At 43.0% G+C, this 22,465-nt stretch overlaps 1 protein-coding gene across 1 annotated transcript in view; it reads right to left on the reverse strand.

The window, feature by feature from the left end:
• Positions 1-597: 597 nt before the first annotated feature.
• The window catches only part of LOC124613406 (carboxypeptidase A1-like), a 56,165-nt gene continuing 34,297 nt past the window's right edge, over positions 598-22,465 (reverse strand). The window contains exons 3-4 of the mRNA XM_047142110.1: positions 12,309-12,405; positions 598-927 (exon numbers count right to left, since the gene is read on the reverse strand). Coding sequence (XP_046998066.1) covers positions 598-927; positions 12,309-12,405 — 427 coding nt within the window. The remainder of the gene's footprint in view (positions 928-12,308; positions 12,406-22,465) is intronic.

The raw sequence follows: 22,465 nt of genomic DNA on the forward strand, positions 1-22,465 counted from the left end.
TACCGTTGTAAATCCCCAATACAATCTACAGATAGTAATCCATACCAAACAGTTTTCCAAATCAAACCCTCAACGAAATTTTACTGATGCCCACGAGTCACTTTACCCATAAAAACAACAACAACACATTCAGCAGGCAAATAATGACCAAGCACAGCTCAAGACAGTTCAACTGCGGGAATGATAAAGTTCAAAAAGGGGCATCTACCAATATTTCACCGTTTAGACGTTATATTCTAGACAAAAATTTAACTCAGGTGTTGCTCAGAAGTTATGTCTGATTTTTGTTCAAAGCCACACGGCACACACAGCATAAAAAAGGTTAACATTATTTGTGATCTGAACAACGTCAAAATCTGAAATCTACGCGTTCCTAACCTGCCTAAAATTTGTATCTTTGTATTTCAGAAACAATAAAAGAAAAAACGCATTGAAGATGCCACAACTGCAGTGAAACATGTTTGGAGATTTAACAAAGCAATAATTGTGCTCTTGCAAGACGGCGGACCCTCTGTAAGTAATTAACAAATCTGTAATTAGAGTGAAATTCCAAATGAGTGGATTTGTTGGAATACAGTTTCTCTATAAATAGCAGCACTACGACAAAGATAGCCAAGCAGTCATTACGTTTGTGAAAGTGTAGCCATCGGGGTTGAGCACGGGGATGATGTGCCAGTCGACGCTGTCTGTGAGCGCGCTCTCGGCTGCGTTCTCGACCAGCTGGTTGATGACGTAGAGGGCGGCAGCTGGCGCGATCCACTCCCTGGCGTGGATGCCGGCGTCGATCAGGATGACCGGCCTGGAGCCGCCGCCTCCAGAGGATATCTGGATGATATCCAGAGGGCGACCCTCGTACGTCTGTCCGATGGTCTGCACAGTCACCGTACTGGGACAGCTTGATGCCAGCTGCGACAGGTACTGCCGAACCTGTGAAACCCAAGTCAGAATGTTAATTGGGCGCCTCGAAATTAGGGACAACCGAGGGATCCCGCATTCGTAACCAACGGTATGGCAGACTATGATGGATGCTTGTGCAATGTACCGTTGTGAGGTTACGGCACTCTGTTTATTGAATGAAAGGGAGGGGGTGAAGCATGGTGCCGAGACGTATACAACTCGACACTCGCTAGGAGGCTACCCGTTTGGAGTAACACTAACTGGACTAACAAGCTAAGTGTCTCCGACTGAAAGGACAGACCACAATCAGCTGTGTCAGATACTCGTACTATCTGTCGCCGAGTAGAAGATGAATAATTAAGGTACAACTGTGGTAAAAAGTCTGTTGACCTGGAACTTTGGGCAACCCTCCTTCAGTGCTTTAAATGTTGATGGTGAAAATTTCCCCTTTACTCTGGATTCTACTTTGTTGGCTCTCGAAGGATGGTGATGACATAATGATTTCAGCAACAAGGGCAGAATCGTCGTTTTTTGTATAAACAGATTCGTCGTATTTAAAATGACGATTGTGGATTGATGGGGTATTCAGTGCTACGAGTAATAGCCGCAGCAAGATTTTTTACTAAATGTTATTTCGAAAATGGACGAGTAAGTTTGAAAGTAGACCTAAACATCAACTAAAATTAAACATAATACACAATCAACACATTGAAGAAAAGATCAAATTAATAATGATGTCATAGAACCATATAACGTGACATTTTAGTCAGTTTTGCTGAAGAAAACGTCAAGTAGGAAAGCAAAATAAATAAACAGAACAATTAAAATTGCCTAACATTATTAAGTGTTAGTCGGCCGAAGTGGCCGTGCGGTTAAAGGCGCTGCAGTCTGGAACCGCAAGACCGCTACGGTCGCAGGTTCGAATCCTGCCTCGGGCATGGATGTTTGTGATGTCCTTAGGTTAGTTAGGTTTAACTAGTTCTAAGTTCTAGGGGACTAATGACCTCAGCAGTTGAGTCCCATAGTGCTCAGAGCCATTTGAACCATTATTAAGTGTTGTTTGGTCCACTACATAAGTTTTTAGTTTCCTTTTTGTGTCTGATGTGAATCGATATAGTATATTTCCAAACATTGTTACAAATATGCTCCATCCTCATAAACTGACCCTGTGACAAGATACTCCTCAAACGAAGTTCTATCTGTACAGATTTCTTAGAAATTAAATCTATATCTCTGTACAAATCCATAATTCGTAATTTAAGCTTCAATATTTCAATTAATAAGTGAATAATAAGAACATAAAGGGCATTTGGAAAGCTAAACGAAGTTACAAAACTTGTAATGTCTCTGAAACTGAACACTCTTTAGCCATTTCATACTCTAATTAACAATTTAGGTAGGCAAAATACACTACCTAACACAAAAGTTAAGTACCGAGAAACGGAGGAAAAGACGAAAAGAAACTTCATTGGTTGAGAGGATACGTTATTTGATTTCACTTACTACCAAATCGAAGCGAATCTTCAAAGAACTTGGCACTACAATTCCACTTACCTGTATGATGTTGCACTCCCTCTGGCAAGGATGCAGCCTCTAATTCGGTTGGGGAAAGTGTTGTAACCCTGTTGCGCCCTGTTCTGAGGCAAAATAGCTCACAACTACTGTATCAGATCCATTATATCCTTTATACTGACACAGTAATAGAGTTGACGTCCGAACTGGTCTCCCACATATTTTACTGTGGACAGATCTGGGGATCTTGCTGGCCACATGAGTACATCAACATCCCGATGATGGGTCACAGGGACACTCGCCACATGTGGACGAACACTGTCTCGTCCAAAAAATGGTACAACGGTACTGTCACATGAGAGATAACAAGTGATCACACAAGGTGTTCCTGACGTTTTGTCATTCTGTCAGAGTTTCCTCACCACTACTAGCCGTGAGCTGAAGCTATACTTGATAACACCCCACAACATGAGTAGCACCTCCGAGTCTCTCCAGAACATTGGATAAATGGCAGCTCTTCCCAGGCGGCCAGCAAACCCGCCGACAATGGTCATCCGGACACAGCGCTATGCCCTTCATCAGTAGTCCATGCTTCCCTGTCGCGTCACCACTCCAAATATAGCCGTTTGTGTCATGGTGTTAACGGCAGCCTAAGCGTGGGACCGCAATTCTCTAGTCAGCCCGTTGCTGTTCTCCGACCGATGGTGTGTAATATCACAGAATGTTGCAGGAAGTCCATTACTTCATCTCGGATGGCAGATGCAGGTGTGAAGGGGTTACGATGTGTTTGGTACACAGTACGTTGATCCACCTTTGTGTTGGTCACATGTGGTTGACTAGAATCTTGACAACATCTATGTCTGCACTCATCTTCTCGTGCAGACCAACAACGGGATACTGTCAGGTTCGACTGCCCCACAAATCTTGCCCGATTGGAGCAGCCGGTCAAATGGAAACCTCAATGACGTCGCTTTCGAACTCTGTCAGGTGCTGACAATTCTGTCTCACATGAGTACATGGTAACTCTGTGGCTTTCACAGTGATCATTCAACATCTAACGTCGTCCACGTCCTACCAGACTTGGTAACAGCACTAAACACAAACAACATCAATCTAACTGTCACAGAGAATTGCAAATCTCATCATTAACATACGCGCCGATGGTGAGTATTTGTGCGAAGTTACATTGACAATCGACCATGTCTTCTAGGAGCTTCCCGTTTTCTGTAAGGCAGTGTAGATTATTTTCATGACAGAATGATGTGACGTAGATTATATTCTTTACGAGAATGTCTCGATGAAGGCTCCTAGTACTTGTGGGTAGGGATTGTGATGTGGCAAGTACTGCAGAAGATGTTACGTAGGTTGGAAATTAAGTAGTGGCAACACTGCTGTGGAGACACTATGCTATAGAATCTACTATTATTGTTGATAGCACACGTTGTTGACGTACCTACCTTACCTCCGAGCAAATGGACTCGCTCGTCCCACGTCACCGGCGTGCGCACAATCGAGGGAAACACAGTCACTTGTGAGCGAGCGGTCTAACGTAACGGTGTCACTATGTTTTCGAAACAGGAACAACGGATTTGGATCAAGATTGAATGTGCCAGGGGTCGTACAGCACGACAGTGTCATCAAGGTCTTCAAGAGGCGTGCAGGGAATCGGCATTGCCGTACAGAACAGTGGCACGTTGGGTAAAAGCCTTCAACGAAGGTCGGCAAACTGTGGCAGACATGCATCGGGCAGGTCGTCCTAGCGTCTCTGAAGAAGACGTGCGTGCTGTTGCCGCGTTAGTTGACAGTGATCGACGCCATACGATTCGGGAGCTCACCCACGAGACCGGATTAGCGCGTACGACTGTGCTTCGCATCCTGAAGGAACCCATGGGCATGCGAAAAACTGCATCATGATGGGTTCCGCATGACTTGAAGAAAATGTAGAAATGGATGCGTTACGACGCTGCTCAGATGCACTTGGAGCGCTATGAACGTGAAGGAGCTGCTTTCTCACGCCGTTTCGTAGTACTGAATGAGACATGAGCCACATTATACGAGGCAAAACTGAAACGCCAATTCAACGAATGGCGTCATTACGGGTCGCCGTGAAAGTCGAAAGTTCGTCAGTGCCCCAGTATGGTGACTCTCGTGTACGACTGTTGTGGTATTGTCCTACCACATTACGTTCCTCCACGGCAGACTGTCAATGCCCAGAATTACTGTTCGTTTTGGGAGCATCATCTCCGACCAGCTTTGCGAAAGAAGCGGCGACACTTTCTCCACAACCCATCCATCAATTTGCACGACAATGCGCGGGCGCATACAGCGCAAGCTGTGGCTGCTCTGTTCAGTCTATGGGACTTGGAAGTTCTGTACCATCCACCATACTCCCCGGACTTTAGTCCTTGCGACTTTGATTTGATTCTGAAGATGAAGGAACCACTTCGTGGCATTACCTTCAGAACTGTTCCAGAGATTCGACAGGCAGTAGACCGCTCCATTGGCACCATCAACAGATCAGACTCTGCTAACGGTATACTACGCCTTCCATATCGCTGGCAACGGATTCTACACAACGCTGGTGACTATTTTGAAGTACAGCAACAGGTGCAAACATGTAACTCTTTTGTGTCGGTAGTGAATAAGTAGTTGCCACTATTTAAGTTCCAACCCTCGTAGATGGAAAAATATGTGGGATGGCTATGTGGGGAGGAAGTGATAGTTGGAATGTAGGTGTCAGGACACGAATAGGATGTCAGCTGGGCAAAGAAAGGGTGCGTTGAAGGTGACATTTGGGATGGACTGGGAGGAATAGATTTCAGCTCTGAGTTCGTGATATGGAAGGGGACAGAGTTAAAATTAGACGGGGAGAGGATATGATGTGCTTTTAAGATTAATTAGGTTGATTTGACTGTCGTAGATTGTCAGGTGAAGGCCTTTGGTGCAGAATACTTGGGTGATATTTCATGTAATTAGTGCCTGGGGTATGGCAGGATTGATGGAGAGATATCACTAATTATTTCATGTGGTAAAGTTGTTGAGATGGAGTTTCAGGGATGAATGTAGGATACTATCGAGTGCAGGGAAGGTCATGTTCTCAGCATACTGTAGTAGGGATGCAGGAGGCATGAGTTTTGGGACTTCAGCTGTGTGTAGGAGTTAAAGGACTGGTAGTCACAGTGCATTACCAGCTTCGATTTGTAACAGTGAGACATAGATTTTCGGTGTGAGAAACATTCAAGCTTTGTAGGCTGCTCAACGACATATGGACAGGTGCATGATGAGAATTCCTAAGAGAGTCAATGGAACAAGCAAGCAGAGCAGGAAAAAGAGTGGAGTGGAGACGTTAATTATAGCCATACTGAAAACGAAATGGAGCCGGACGGGGCACGTAGCCAGGTGGATGGACGGACCAAAGAATTCAAAGTCCAAAGCGGCTACTACACTGCCGGAAAGAAATTAGTTCACCTCAAAGACGACGTCAATTTTGATATAATGTTGGCATATGCCACGTGAAGGGTAGTAGTTGTGCTGATAATGGTTTCAGCTTCGTCCGCCAGCACATAGCGAAGCGGCATAGCTACCACAGCGCCATCTGTGTCTACAATGTAATAGAGAATGTTCACAGCCAGAAGGCCCAGTGTGTTGGAAACGTGTGAAGCAAGCAGGCAACCGTGCCTTGGAGACGCACTCGTGCTTCCTACAGCCAAATGAGTGAGTTTTAAAGGGGTCAAATCGTGGCCGTCCGAAGAATTGCCACACAGAAGTGCTGCGTCGGTTATTATCAGTGGTCACGTGAACATCGGACCTGTAGACGAGGTTCTGGACGTCCACAGGCGCCTGCCATTATCGTATAGTTACCACAGCAGGGATACGAGGGCTTGAGAGCCCAGACATGTCAGCACTAACTGTTGCGAACCGGTTATTAACAGTGGGACTACAGGCATGCACCCATGTAGCCTCTCTTCTATTTACGCCATAGCAACGACGTGCCCCCCCTCAACTGGTGTCAACATAAGATCACTTGGAAGATGGTATGGCATGCAGTGGTCTTCATCGATTAAAACAGATTCGGCCTGCACGCAAGTGATGTTGTCTGCACGTACGTTGTTGACCTGGTGAGCGCTGTCCCGTAAAGAACACTGGCCCCACCCCTAGGTTTATTGTCTGGCGTTCGATGAGCTACAACACTCTTTCACCTTTGATGCTTAAGGAGGGGACAATAACTACTTGTTGCGAATGTTTTAAGGCCCACTCTTTTGCCTATTATGCTACAGGAAGGTGATATGTTGTTCCAACGGGATAATGCTCGCCCACACAATGTCCGTGTAACTCAACGTTCTCTACAAGATGTGCAGCAACCTCCCTGTCCAGCACTATCTCCAGACTTGTCTCCAGTCGAGCACGCGTGGGGTATGGGTTATGATGTGACAAGAAGTGACTCGTGTGCCTCGTCAACCAACAGCTCTTACAGAATTGCGTGAACAGGTCGAACTGGAGTAGTATAACGTATTCCAGGACAGTATTCGCCATCCGTACGATCACCTGGACGCCACGAGTCAGCGCCTGCAGTACCCCCTGTGGGGGCTACATCACGTAGTAATATGAGTGTTTCACCATTGGTCGATACCTGGTGCCTCAGAACCGTTTGTGCTAATGATCTCCAAATATAATCATTTCATGTACTCCACATGCTCTATTGCAACAATAAATCTTGAGCGAATTGAAAGCCTCTAAAATGGTGTACTAATTTTTTCCGGATGGTGTATATGCATGAAACTTCCTGGCAGATTAAAACTGTGTGCTGGACCGAGACTCGAACTCCGGACCTTTGCCTTTCGCGGGAATGTGCCCTACCATCTGAGCTACCCAAGCACGACTCACGCCCCGTCCTCACAGCTTCAATTTTGCCAGTAGTAGGGAAAGTGGGAGACGAGATACTGGCAAAATTGAAGCTGTGAGGACGGGACGTGAGTCGTGCTTGGGTAGTTCACATGGTAAAGCACTTGCCTGTGAAAGGCAAAGGTCCCGAATTCGAGTCTCGGTCTGGCACACAGTTCTAATCTGCCAGAAAGTTTCATATCAGCGCACACTCCACTGCAAAGTGAAAATCTCATTCTGGAGTGTATATGCATGTTTGACAGGTGACATCAGAAAAATTGCAATACTGACATGGAAATGTATGCCCAAACACTGTAATGCATAGAAAAGCGTAGAAGAGACCTTTATCCAGCCGTGAATTTGAAATTAATGGTGACAATAACATTGATTATTATACTATTATTATTATATTTTCATTTAATTAGTTTACAATCTGCAGTATTAAAGTAAACGAAAATATACAATTTTCCTGTTCTTCCCCAGAATTTGCATGAGAATATTTAGTGAGTGCTGATATATTACAAAACTAACTTGCTACCTGCGCCTTCTCTCGTGTATGCATATGTTGTATATACCCCATGCTCGCATCTGCTTGATTCTGTGTTGCTCTACACCATGCGACTCCAGACAGTGCACTAAATGTATCTGAGGTATTCAGCCGTGTAGTGTAGTTTTCAGCCCTAAACATACTGACAAAATTACTGTCTTTCTGCAGTGCTCATTCTTGCGACCCTGTTGATGCACTGAACTACACATAGACAGATTGCACTTAGTACTTATACAGTATTCCAAATATTTATGGAAAAAAATATCACTCGTTTTCGGACTTTCTGTACATAACCCCCTCTCTTCGACATCCTCGGACATAGCGATCATAGGTTTACCTGACGCTCATACAAGTCTTATACAAGTAGTGAGTCACTAACATAGCAAATTTGGTGGAAATTGCTCCAAGCGATCCTGAGTTATGCTTTTGTGTCAGATGTTTCACCCCCACACTCACCCATAGAGGTGTTTTACTCCCACAGTAATTTATTCCCGATAGCAATGCATGTGCCAAGATTGGTAGAAATTGCTTCGGGCGTTACTGGCATACAATGATATGTCACTTGTTCCCACCCCCTCCTGCCCTTAAGTGTCAAATCTGTCAGGACTGTCACCAACGAGACTATCAACCTCAGAAACTATCTATTCAGTATCAATATGTGTTGTTATCCAAATTTTTTCATGTCACAGCTTCTTTCCCCCCAACCCTATGATGGTAGAGGTACTCTACCTTCATAGTATTTTTATACAAAAAATTAATACAAATAATGAGTCACTTACACATAAAATTTGCTCTAAACGGCTCCAGACTTTCCGAGTTATGCTTATATGGCATCCCCTATTCACCATCACCTTCATCTCTATAGAATGTAAATGATTCTTATCACCATAGTGTTTTTTTCCCACATAGTAAGTTATATGTGTAGTAATTTTGGTTGAAAACGATCAAATGGTTTAGGAGGTGACGTGGAACATACACACATACGTAAATGTATACATACATTTTTATAATATATTGGCTGAGAAATCTGGCGCTAGCCACGTATTATTTGCTCCAGTGTTGCATTAGCCCACCTCCATTTTCTGTCCATCTTTTCTTTTTCTTCCTCCTTCTCTGTACATCTCCTCCTTGCCACCACTAACTCTCCATCTCATCCTCCCTTCTCTCTCTCTACCTCTTTCTCGCCTCCTCCCCCCCCCCCCCCCACACACACACACACTGTCCCTGTCCACCTTCTGCCCCCACTCTCTCTGTCCATCTCCTCTGTCCATCTCCTCCTCTCCTTCTCTCTGCCCATTCCCTCTGCCCCCTCTGTCGGTACATCTCCTCATCTTCCCTCTCGACATCCATCCACTCTTCCTCCCTGTCCCCTGACTCCGCACAACCTTGGCCATCCGCTTATACACCACCTGCAACACATTCTAATACTACACGCGCAACATGCCAGTCCTGCAAGAAATCCAATTGGAAAAGTGATTCTCTGCATACTTCACAATATGGAAGAAAAAATTTTACTGCTACCTCAACCCCTATGGGAAGTAGGTGTTTTCAACATCACAGCCCTTCTTTCCAGACAGCAAGAGATATGTGTACCAAGTTTGGTTGAATTCGATCCAGTGGTTCAGGAGGAGAGATTGAACATGCATATACAGGGCGTTACAAAAAGGTACGGCCAAACTTTCAGGAAACATTCCTCACACACAAATAAAGAAAAGATGTTATGTGAACATGTGTCCGGAAATGCTTAATTTCCATGTTAGAGCTCATTTTAGTTTCGTCAGTATGTACTGTACTTCCTCGATTCACCGCCAGTTGGACCAATTGCAGGAAGGTAATGTTGACTTCGGTGCTTGTGTTGACATGCGACTCATTGCTCTACAGTACTAGCATCAAGCACATCAGTACGTAGCATCAACAGGTTAGTGTTCATCACGAACGTGGTTTTGCAGTCAGAGCAATGGTTACAAATGCGGAGTTGGCAGATGCCCATTTGATGTATGGATTTGAATGGGGCAATAGCCGTGGCGCGGTACGTTTGTATCGAGACAGATTTCCAGAACGAAGGTGTCCCGACAGGAAGACGTTCGAAGCAATTGATCGGCGTCTTAGGGAGCACGGAACATTCCAGCCTATGACTCGCGACTGGGGAAGACCTAGAACGACGAGGACACCTGCAATGGACGAGGCAATTCTTCGTGCAGTTGACGATAACCCTAATGTCAGCGTCAGAGAAGTTGCTGCTGTACAAGATAACGTTGACCACTTCACTGTATGGAGAGTGATACGGGAGAACCAGTTGTTTCCGTACCATGTACAGCGTGTGCAGGCACTATCAGCAGCTGATTGGCCTCCACGGGTACACTTCTGCGAATGGTTCATCCAACAATGTGCCAGTCCTCATTTTAATGAAAATGTTCTCTTTACGGATGAGGCTTCATTCCAAAGTGATCAAATTGTAAATTTTCACAATCAACATGTGTGGGCTGACGAGAATCCGCACGCAATTGTGCAATCACGTCATCAACACAGATTTTCTATGAACGTTTGGGCAGGCATTGTTGGTGATGTCTTGATTGGGCCCCATGTTCTTCCACCTACGCTCAATGGAGCACGTTATCATGATTTCATACGGGATACTCTACCTGTGCTGCCAGAACATGTGCCTTTACAAGTACAACACAACATGTGGTTCATGCGCGATGGAGCTCCTGCATATTTCAGTCGAAGTGTTCGTACGCTTCTCAACAACAGATTCGCTGACCGATGGGTTGGTAGAGGCGGAGCAATTCCATGGCCTCCACGCTCTCCTGACCTCAACCCTCTTGACTTTCATTTATGGGGGCATTTGAAAGCTCTTGTCTACGCAACCCCGGTACCAAATGTAGAGACTCTTCGTGCTCGTATTGTGAACGGCTGTGATACAATACGCCATTCTCCAGGGCTGCATCAGCGCATCAGGGATTCCATGCGACGGAGGGTGGATGCATGTATCCTCGCTAACGGAGGACATTTTGAACATTTCCTGTAACAAAGTGTTTGAAGTCACGCTGGTACGTTCTGTTTCTGTGTGTTTCCATTCCATGATTAATGTGATTTGAAGAGAAGGAATAAAATGAGCTCTAACATGGAAAGTAAGCGTTTCCGGACACATGTCCACATAACATATTTTCTTTCTTTGTGTATAAGGAATGTTTCCTGAAAGCTTGGCCGTACCTTTTTGTAACACCCCGTATACATACATACATACGTATATACATACTGAAAGGGCTCAATAAGGTTGAGAGCAAATTGTGCCTTAACTTGGTGACAGTGGCTAGTTCACGCCATTTTTTCTCTATTTTGCTGCAGAATTCAAAACGTCTCCGCTAAAGGTGGGTGCATGTCTGTTTACATATTTTTTTGCCCATTTATGGAGTCCCACTTCTCAGAATTCGATATGACCACGAACTCTCCGCGACAGTCTCATTCTTAAGAAATGAACCTGTAATGAACACGATACTCTTCTTTAGAGCTTCTCCGTTTCCTCTAGCAGCTCTATACGGCACAGATCCCAAACTGACAAGCAATATTCTAATGTTGGTCGAGCAAGGGTATTATAGGCAGCCTCCTTTGTGAGGATTCTTCTAGTGAATCTCAGTCAGACGTATGCCTTACCAGTTTCATGACGTCGCTCTACCTTAAATCGTTCTGTACGTAGGATGCCTCTTTTAGAGGTGCTGGAATTGTTGAAAATGATCCATTCCACAATTTGAAATACTATTTCTGTATGATAATGCCCACCACATTCGAATAAGACCATACGAAATCTTTTTTGGTGGTTCTAATGGGATTTATTGGAGTCCTCCCTACAGTCCCGACGTTCCTCGATGTGATGTTTACGTCAGTGAGCGACGAAAGAAGCGCTTGTGTGGTAAGCGTTGGCATTTAACAGCGTAAAAAATGAGGACAGTACAGCCCCGTTAACACTTTCCACTTTATTAACGCGCATGACCAGTTACGACATGTTCAGCGTCACGTTGTAAATAAAGATTCCTACGCTCTGTCATGACGTGGCAACATTAAATACATCGAGATATTTTCCGAACAGGAATTTATGCCTTGCTGTAGCGGTGAACAGACGACTGACAGCAAGCACTGTAACCATGATGAAACGCTTGGCATACCACAACCACAGTCCATGTTCTCAGCTTATCGTCTGGCCGTACGAGATACTATAAATTGAGAAACAGTGTCGTTTCGAAAAAATTTTTACGATACTCTGACAGTTTCAAGAGAAATGTTCATCATAATTAGCAGACAGTCGCAAGCGAATGAGTAATGATTATACAAATTATGTTTAGGCAGCTATGTCCGGCTCATATGTTAGTATTGATCGTACTTAGTTACATAAACTTGTTGTACATTTTTAACTTCAGTCTTTTGCCTGTTATAGGGAGCCAGACAATATATTCTTAGCTCTGAAAATACTTACATCATCGTAGCGTTGGTACTCGGCGAATGACATGCGGTCCTCGGGGCTTCTGGGGATGGATCTCACTAGCGTCACATTTCGCTCCTTTTCGAAGATCCTGAAAACGGACATTGATAGTACCTGTTCATCATAGAAATGATTTTGTTTATGATAGAACGCATCGTTCTCTCAACACAAATCATAATAATAACACTAATAGTAATAGTAATAACAATAATAAGTTTTATTATTATTAAACTTTCTTGCAGATTAAAACTGTGTGCCGGACCGAGACTCGAACTCGGGACCTTTGCCTCTCGCGGGCAAGTGTTCAACCAACTGAGCTACGCAAGCACGACTCACGCCCCCTCCTCACAGCTTTACTTCTGCCAGTATCTCGTCTCCTACCTTCCAAACTTATTATTATTAATGCAAAAACAAGACATTACAATACAATAACGAAGCTGGAATGTTTATACGCAAGCGAATGTCTAGCATTAAATTACCTTCATTTTCTTTAGACCTTATCCCGTACTTCCAGGGGGTCGGCAGTGTTAGTATCCAATTTGCTATTATTAATGTTAGAGGGTGGCCGGGTGCTATTCCTGTCACCTTCCCTTCGCCCCTAGGACGGAATTTCTATACCCCAAGTGTCTGTATCATGTCATGTGAAAGTGTGGGAACGTTTTCCAAATGTATGCGAATGGTGTAATTGAGGGGGGACTTGGGTACCAGCCCAGTGCTCGCCTAGTAGAATGTGGGAAACCACCTAAAAACCACAGATACGCTGGCCGACACATTGGATCTCAACGTTAATCCGCTGGGCGAATTAGATCCAGGGCCGGCACTCCTGCCCTAATCCCAGTAGAGGGGTGTTTACAGGCCCCGCTATCCGAGCTGCTTGCAGCATTAAAACATATTCTAGATAAATTAGAAATACTAGAAAGCCAAATCATTAGGAAAATATTTGCCCACGAAAAACTGTGGCAGTTTGGAAATTACACAGCAATGATGAACGTTATCGAAACATCTAAAACATACCAGAACTAATGAGACAAAAAGACTGGTACGTTTTGGGACATTTATATCGAATACAAGACGCCAGATTAACCAAAAGAAGACCTTCAAATAGCTGTGGGATAAGATGTCTACAAGTTGTATTCATGAAGTAAAAGAGCATTTAGAAAAAAATAATAATAATACAAAAGGTGAAGAAGAGACAGACAGAGAAGCGTTTAGGGTAAAAGTACCGAAAATGGAAGGATTCCAAGGTAGGTGAGTGACAAAATTGGTGTGAAATCGTCAGAAGACAGGAAGAAAAAACTTAGTGAACAGATGAAAGAGTGCTGAAAGGAAGAACAAGGAATGAGGAGTTGAAATAGTACGTAGTCCTTAGTTGGCACTCCAGAGAAGGAAATAATAATAATAATAATAATAATTATTATTATTATTATTATCTTCTATCCTTTCTCAGACCTTAGGTCTCGTTCGAAATGAAAGTGACGCGGACCTTGATCAAGCGTGACTTCCTTTTAACTGTATGGTATATGTTACATTGCGTTTAGGAACTTTCGGGTAATTGAACATGTATCAATAATTACAGGTTTCTGTAGTTCGTATAAGTTTGGATGTAGCTGTATTGCGATGTACTGGTGGATATTGCATGGTATGACTCCTGTTGTTGGAAGTATAATTGGTATGATGTCAACTTTATCCTGATGCCACATGTCCTTGATTTCCTCAGCCAGTTGGATGTATTTTTCAATTTTTCTCCTGTTTTCTTCTGTATATTTGTTGTATTGGGTATGGATATTTCGATTAGTTATGTTAATTTCTTCTTTTTATTGGTGAGTATGATGTCAGGTTTGTTATGTGGTGTTGTTTTATCTGTTATAATGGTTCTGTTATTATTATTATTATTATTTCTTTACTTTCTCAGACGTTAAGTCTGGTTAAAAATGGAAAGTGACGCGGACCTTGATCAAGTGTCACTTCCTATTAACTGTACGGTGTGTGTTATATTGCATTTAGGAACGTTCGGGTAATTGAACATGTATCAATAATTACGGATTTCTGTAGTTGTATATATATGTTTGGATGTAGCTGTATTGCGTTGATGTACTGGTGGATATTGTGTGGTATGACTCCTGTAGTTGATAGTATAATTGGTATGATGTCAACTTTATCCTGATGCCACATGTCCTTGACTTCCTCAGCCAGTAGGATGTATTTTTCAATTTTTTCTCCTGTTTTCTTTTGTATATTTGTCGTATTGGGTATGGATATTTCGATTAGTTGTGTTAATTTCCTCTTTTTATTGGTGAGTATGATGTCAGGTTTGTTATGTGGCGTTGTTTTATCTGTTATAATGGTTATGTTCCAGTATAATTTGTATTCATCATTCTCCAATACATTTTGTGGTGCATACTTGTATGTGGGAACGTGTTGTTTTATAAGTTTATGTTGTAAGGCAAGCTGTTGATGTATTATTTTTGCGACATTGTCATGTCTTCTGGGGTATTCTGTATTTGCTAGTATTGTACATCCGCTTGTGATGTGATCTACTGTTTCTATTTGTTGTTTGCAAAGTCTGCATTTATCTGTTGTGGTACTGGGATCTTTAATAATATGCTTGCTGTAATATCTGGTGTTTATTGTTTGATCCTGTATTGCAATCATGAATCCTTCCGTCTCACTGTACATATTGCCTTTTCTTAGCCACGTGTTGGATGCGTCTTGATTGATGTGTGGCTGTGTTAGATGGTACGGGTGCTTGCCATGAAGTGTTTTCTTTTTCCAATTTACTTTCTTCGTATCTGTTGATGTTATGTGATCTAAAGGGTTGTAGAAGTGGTTATGAAATTGCAGTGGTGTAGCCGATGTATTTATATGAGTGATTGCCTTGTGTATTTTGCTAGTTTCTGCTCGTTCTAGAAAGAATTTTCTTAACTTGTCTACCTGTCCATAATGTAGGTTTTTTATGTCGATAAATCCCCTCCCTCCTTCCTTTCTGCTTAATGTGAATCTTTCTGTTGCTGAATGTATGTGATGTATTCTATATTTGTGGCATTGTGATCGTGTAAGTGTATTGAGTGCTTCTAGTTCTGTGTTACTCCATTTCACAACTCCAAATGAGTAGGTCAATATTGGTATGGCATAAGTATTTATAGCTTTTGTCTTGTTTCTTGCTGTCAATTCTGTCTTCAGTATTTTTGTTAGTCTTTGTCTATATTTTTCTTTTAGTTCTTTTTTAATATTTGTATTATCTATTCCTATTTTTTGTCTGTATCCTAGATATTTATAGGCATCCGTTTTTTCCATCGCTTCTATGCAGTCACTGTGGTTATCCAATATGTAATCTTCTTGTTTAGTGTGTTTTCCCTTAACTATCGATTTTTCTTACATTTGTCTGTTCCAAAAGCCATACTTATATCATTGCTGAATCCTTCTGTTATCTTTAGTAATTGGTTGAGTTGTTGATTTGTTGCTGCCAGTAGTTTTAGATCATCCATGTATAGCAAATGTGTGATTTTGTGTGGGTATGTTCCAGTAATATTGTATCCATAATTTGTATTATTTAGCATGTTGGATAGTGGGTTCAGAGCAAGGCAGAACCAGAAAGGACTTAATGAGTCTCTTTGGTATATTCCACGCTTAATCTGTATTGGCTGTGATGTGATATTATTTGAATTTGTTTGGATATTAAGTGTGGTTTTCCAATTTTTCATTACTATGTTTAGGAACTGTATCAATTTAGGATCTACTTTGTATATTTCCAATATTTGTAGTAACCATGAGTGGGGTACACTATCAAAAGCTTTTTGGTAATCAATGTATGCGTAGTGTAGCGACCTTTGTTTAGTTTTAGCTTGATATGTCACCTCTGCATCTATTATCAGTTGCTCTCTACATCCTCGTGCTCCTTTGCAACAGCCTTTTTGTTCTTCATTTATCATTTTGTTCTGTGTTGTATGTGTCATTAATTTCTGTTTAATGACTGAAGTTAATATTTTGTATATTGTTGGTAGGCATGTTTTGGGGCGATATTTAGCTGGGTTCGCTGTGTCTGCTTGATCTTTAGGTTTCAGATAAGTTATTCCATGTGTAAGTGTATCAGGGAATGTGTATGGGTCTGCAATGTAACTGTTAAATAATTTAGTTAGATGTGAATGTGTTGAGGTGAACTTCTTTATCCAGAAATTTGCTATTTTATCATTTCCAGGGGCTTTCCAATTGTGAGTAGAATTAATTGCTTGCGTGACTTCATGTTGCAAAATTATCACTTCAGGCATTTGTGGTATCATCTTGTATGTGTCTGTTTCTGCTTGTATCCACCGTGCATGCCTGTTATGTTGTACCGGGTTTGACCATATGTTGCTCCAGAAGTGTTCCATGTCTGTTATGTTTGGTGGATTGTTTATTTTAATGTGTGTGTTATCTATTGTCTGGTAAAATTTCTTTTGCTTTGTGTTGAATGTTTGGTTTTGTTTCCTTCTATTTTTACTTTTTTTGTATCTTCTGAGTCGTTTGGCTAATGCTTGTAATTTCTCCTTCTTTTCGTCTAATTGCTCTGTCGCTTCTTGTTGTGAGATTTTACCTAACCTTTTTCGTTTTTTTCCGAGATTTCATTTCTTATAAATTGTGTTAGCTGTCCGATGTCTTTTCTCAGTTTTTCTATTTTGATCTGTAGCCTGTGTTGCCATGCTGGTTTTGTGGGTTTCTTCTGTGTGTTGGTTGGTTCTGATCTCTGCCTAGTGTGTATATTTAGTGTAGTGAGTGCTCCTATATAAACCAGTAGTTGTAACTCTTCCATAGTTGTGTTTTCATTTATTTTGTTGTGTATGATTGTGTTGATAGTTTTTATTGTTGTTTCGACTTGTGGGTTATTTTGTGGTCTATGCAAGAATGGTCTAATGTCTGTATTTGTGTCTTTGTATTCTATATATGTTAGCTGAAATTTTTCTTCTATATCTAACATCTGTGTCACTTCGTGTTCTATTTGTGCTTGTTCTGGTGGCTGTCTTAAGATTTCGTTTTCCTCTGATTGTTTAATTGGTGCGTGTTGTTCTTTGTTTGTTTGCTCTGGGTTGTTTGAGTCCATTACTGTATTTTCTTCTTCTTCTGATTGCACATTATTTTGTTCCAGTATTTGTTGTACTTGTTGTTTGATGTTTTCTAATTCTGACTGGGGTATCCTGTTATTTTTGATTATTACACGGATCTGATCAGCTAGTCGTTGTTCTGTTAAAAATTTTAATTCTGGGTATCTGGTAATAAATGTTGTGTATACTTGTGATCTGTATCCAGTTGTGTTGGTTCCTAGGTTTGTTGCTTGGTAATAACAGAACATGAGGTGTCAATTAACTTCATCTGACCATCTCATCCTCTGTCTTTGTTTTCCTTCTAGGGTGGTTGCAGGAAGCATATCCTGCAAAACACCTCTATTTGGATTTAAATCATTTTCCAGTTGGCTAGCAGTGTCGTTACCATTGTGGGCGGGCATAGGGTTCAAGCGTCGTCCCCGACCATGACGGCGCTTGTCCGAGGCTTCTTTAGTTCTGTCCTGAACCAACTAATCACACTAAAAGGGGGGTTAGCCCTATTAGTGGTTTGTTCTTTTCGTCGCCTTTTACGACTGGCAGAACATACCGGAGGCCTATTCTTTTCCCGGGCCTCCACAGGGATTATTATTATTATTATTATTATTACACGGATCTGATCAGCTAGTCGTTGTTATTATTATTATTATGATTATTATTTGCACGTACATTTCTACTGAACCACGCGATGTACAACAAAGCACATTTGGAGAGTTTAGATTTAACTTTTCGTTGTACCAATGTTAGTTTAAGACAGAGGTGACAGGAGGGGTGTTTGCGAAAATCGTGGATCTCTTGTCTTTGCTCCAATGTCCTGGATTAAAATCCATATTTGTCAGCAGTGTCTGGTGAAGTATTGATGGTGGTAAGGTGGTCGGACGGGGAGGTTAAGCTGGGGCTGCCCCGTCGGTCCACTTCGACCGGAGTAGGCTATGTGACGGCACCGGGATTCACCCTCCCCCTTCTCTTATCGTTTCTGCGCGAACACGAGGCTACACTACACGCATACCCATTAGTGTCACCTACACTTAACATATACACTTCCGCACACAGCTCTCGTACTTCAGGAAGAAAAGATGCCTGTAGACATGGATGCACAGGAAACAACTCTCCAATAAGAAAGCTGAACCTGTCTTTCGTGGTCTCCAACAGTTCATGCCATACGACTATACTTCATTATCACTGTCTCAGAATCGGCTCGTTCCCATCCGTCAGACCGAGTCTTTCCCATCTCCCTGGGTTTTTATGGCAGCTGGAGTGTCCTCATCACCTGCAGGCTAGGGGTAGCGTATAAAATTTAGTAATCAAGACGTCATTGGGCCTGGGTTCGAAACGCGCCCTCGCTTAAATTTTGATTAATTATCAACGTTGGCGGCTGAAGACTTCCGGCATAAAAAATCACTCTCATTCTGCCAACGACCTTTTCAAAGAGAACAGAGGAGCGGATCGGGTTTCAGTGCACTCTCTTGCTCTTAGTGTGGGAAACTACTCCTAAAGGTGGAATAATCCAAGGCATGAGGGAGCAGAAGGCAATGGAAACCACTGTAGTAAAGACAAATAACGTGTATTCACAGGACATGTAGCCTATAACTGAAAAAGTGACATGATGATATCTCCATTCGCAAAAGATTCCGGAATAGTCCCCCATTCAGATCCCCGGGAGGGGACTGCCCACGGGAACGTGACAATAAGGAAAAGATTGAATAACCAACGAAAGTATAGCTTCTACAAGTCGGGGCGTGGAATGTCAGAATCTTGAACATGGTGGGGAAGCTGGAACATCTGAAAAGGGAAATGCCAAAGCTCAATCTAGATATAGTAGATGAAGAAGAAGAGATAAGGAAAGTAAGTGAGGATGCTGAAAGGGTAATACAAAGGGATATGAAATCTAAGAGTCGTGGGGTACTGGAATGCAGATGTAGGGGAAGGAGTAGAAGAAATCGTTACAGGAGAGTATGGGCTTGGGACAAGATATGAGGGAGCAGAAAGGCTAACTGAGTTCTGTAATAAATTTCAGCTAGTAACAACGAATCAAGAATCACAAGAGGAGGAGGTATACTTGGAAAAGGCCGCGTAATACGAGAAAGTTTCAGTTGAATTACATCATGGTCAGAGAGATTCCGAAATCAGATACTGGATTGTAAGGCATACCCAGGAGCAGATATAGGCTCAGATCACAATGAGCAGTGATGAGCAGTAAGCTGAAGTTTAACACATTAGTCAGGAAGAATCGATACGAAAAGAAGTGGGATACAGAAGTACCAAGGAATGACGATATAACTTTATCTACGGTTATAGATACAGCAATAGGAAATAGCATAGTAGGCAGTACAGTTAAAGAGGAATGGACATCTCTAAAAAAGGCAATCACAAAAGTTGGAAACAAAAACATCGGTCCGAAGAAGATAACTGCAAAGCAACCATGGGTAACAGAAGAAATACTTCAGCTGATCGATAGAACAAGCAAATACAAAAATGGTCAGGGAAATTCTGGAATACAGAAATACAGGTCACTGAGCAATGAAATAAGTAGGAAGTGCTGGGAAACTAAGACGAAATAGCTGCATGAAAAATGTGAAGAAATCGAAAAAGATATAATTGTCAGAATAACTCACTCGTTGAAATTAAGCGCAAGGGTGGTAACATTAAGAGTGCAACGAGAATTCCACTGTTAAATGTAGAGGAGAGAGTGGATAGGTGGAAAGAGTTCACTGTGGGCCTCTATAGGGAAAAGTTTTGTTTCGAAGAAGAAACAAGAGTCGATTTAGAAGATAGAGCGGATTCAGATTACAATCAGAATTTAAAACAGCTCTGAAGAACTTAATATCAAATAAGGTAGATGGGATCTCTGGTACCGCGCGTCGCCGAATTTGAATCCGCGCCAGGCGTCATGGACGTCGAAGACTCCTAGAGGTCTCTGCACCATCGCGCCATAAGCTGTGGCGGCGCGCGCCTCCAGGGCTGCTTTTAGTGTGCGGGCGCCACAGTGGAACACGTGGTTCCAGCGGCCAATAGCGGCGCCCTCGATATACTTAAGCGCCTGCCACTCGCTCAGCCACCCATCCAAGACCCAGGCGATCATTGCAGGCAAAACCACCCCTCCTCCCGTCTCCTCGATTTTTATCTCACCATTTATGGCCGTCCTATCGCCATCACCCCCACCCTTATCTTGGCGTCACCCTTGACCGTCGCCTCTCCTGGATCCCCCATCTCTGGGCAATCCAGGCCAAGGCACACTCCCGACTCCATCTCCTCAAGCCCCTTCCTGGCTGCACATGGGTTCTGGACCCCTCCACCATCCACCACACCTATAAATCCCTTATTGGCCCTATCCTATGCTATGCTCATCACCCCTGGATCTCCGCCCCTCCTACCTTTTACAAATCCCTTCAAATCCTAGAACTTGCCAACACATCCATCTCCCGTCCCCCACGGGGATCCTATACGACCTTATTCCGTTCCCGCACCTCCTTCTCTTCCTCAAACGGATACAGATCCTCTACACCTCCCACAAACTTGATCCCCCTCACCCTCTTGTATCTCCCATCCTCTCCCACACTCAGCCACTGCCGCACCTGCATTCCCACATCGCACCTGCTCTCCATCTCTTCATACCCTCGCCCAAGGTGGCTTCCACCAACTCCCCCTCCCTGATGATGCCATCATCCCCTCCATCTACCCCTCCTACCAACTTTGATCCTCCTCTACCGCACCCTGTGTTTTTTCCCATGGGCACCCTCTCTCCCTTCACTCCCTCCTCTCTTCCTCCATTCCTCCCTCCCTCCTCCACCTGGGCTTCCCCTACCCCCCACCTACCTTCCTTCCTCCCCATCTCCTCTGCCACTGGCATCTACACACTCCCCTCTCCCTCCTCCTCCCCCACTTTTTTCCCCTTTTGGCAGGTCCCCGGACTCGTACACGTGTAGTGAACCTTCACGCTCCGGAGATCATCGCCTAGTGTTTGTGTGTGTCGTCGTGTTCGTGCTCAAGTGTTTAATCGTTTGTGCTCCACCGTTCGCGTGTGTCATCTGTCATCTCTGTGCGTGTCCACGTGTCTGAACATTTTTATTTTGAACTCTGCGCCCATGAACGGCTCCGTGTGTTTTAATTTTGTATGTCTACGTTTGTATATCCACCATGTCTGTTCTGCGATTGTGTTCTTTTGTATCATTAGTTTTATCTGTGGCCGAAGAGCGGCGTAGTATGCCGCTGCTGGCCTACCTGTATCAGGTGTGAAATTAACAATAAAGAAAAAAAAATCAACCAGCCAGTCTAATCTCACGTACGTCTGTGGACACATCGCCTCGCGTTAGACAGCTTACTTACTTTCTTGTTCTGTGTACGAGTGGACGTGTTTGTTAGGTGTCCTTGTGACTCCGTTGTTCGATCTTGTTGTTGTTCGTTCTGTCCTTCGTTGGTCGTGTCCGTCCTCTCCCGTTGTGTTGTTGTTTGCGGGCCTCTCAGAGGGTCCCGCCGCGCTTTTTGTCAATTCAACCCCTCGACCGTCCCGGTCGCAGTTACAATAGGATCGATAACATTCCATCAGAATTTCTAAAATTATTAGGGGAAATGGCAACAACACGACGATTCACGTTGGTATGTAGAATGTATGAATCTGGCAAAATACCATCTGACTTTCGGAAAAATATCATCCACATAATTCTGAAGACTGCAAGAGCTGACAAGTGCAAGAATTTTCGCACAATCAGCTTAACAGCTCATGCATCCAAGTTGCTGACAAGAATAATATGCAGAAGAATGGAAAAGAAAATTGCGGATGTTTCAGATGATGATCAGTTTGACTTCAGAAAAGGTAAAGGCAACAGAGAGGCAATTCTGACGTTGCGGTTGATAATGAACGCAAGTCTAAAGAAAAATCAAGACACGTTCACAGAATTTGTCGATCTGGAAAAAGCGTTCGACAATGTAAAACAGGGCAAGATGTTCAAAATTCTGAGAAAAATAGGGCTAAGCTATAGAGAGAGACGGGTAATATACAATATGTACAAGATCCAAAAGGGAATAATAAGTGTGGACGACCAAGAACGAAGTGCTCGGATTAAAAAGGGTGTAAGACAG

The sequence above is a fragment of the Schistocerca americana genome, chromosome 4, assembly GCF_021461395.2.
Source record: "Schistocerca americana isolate TAMUIC-IGC-003095 chromosome 4, iqSchAmer2.1, whole genome shotgun sequence".
NCBI lineage: Eukaryota > Metazoa > Arthropoda > Insecta > Orthoptera > Acrididae > Schistocerca > Schistocerca americana.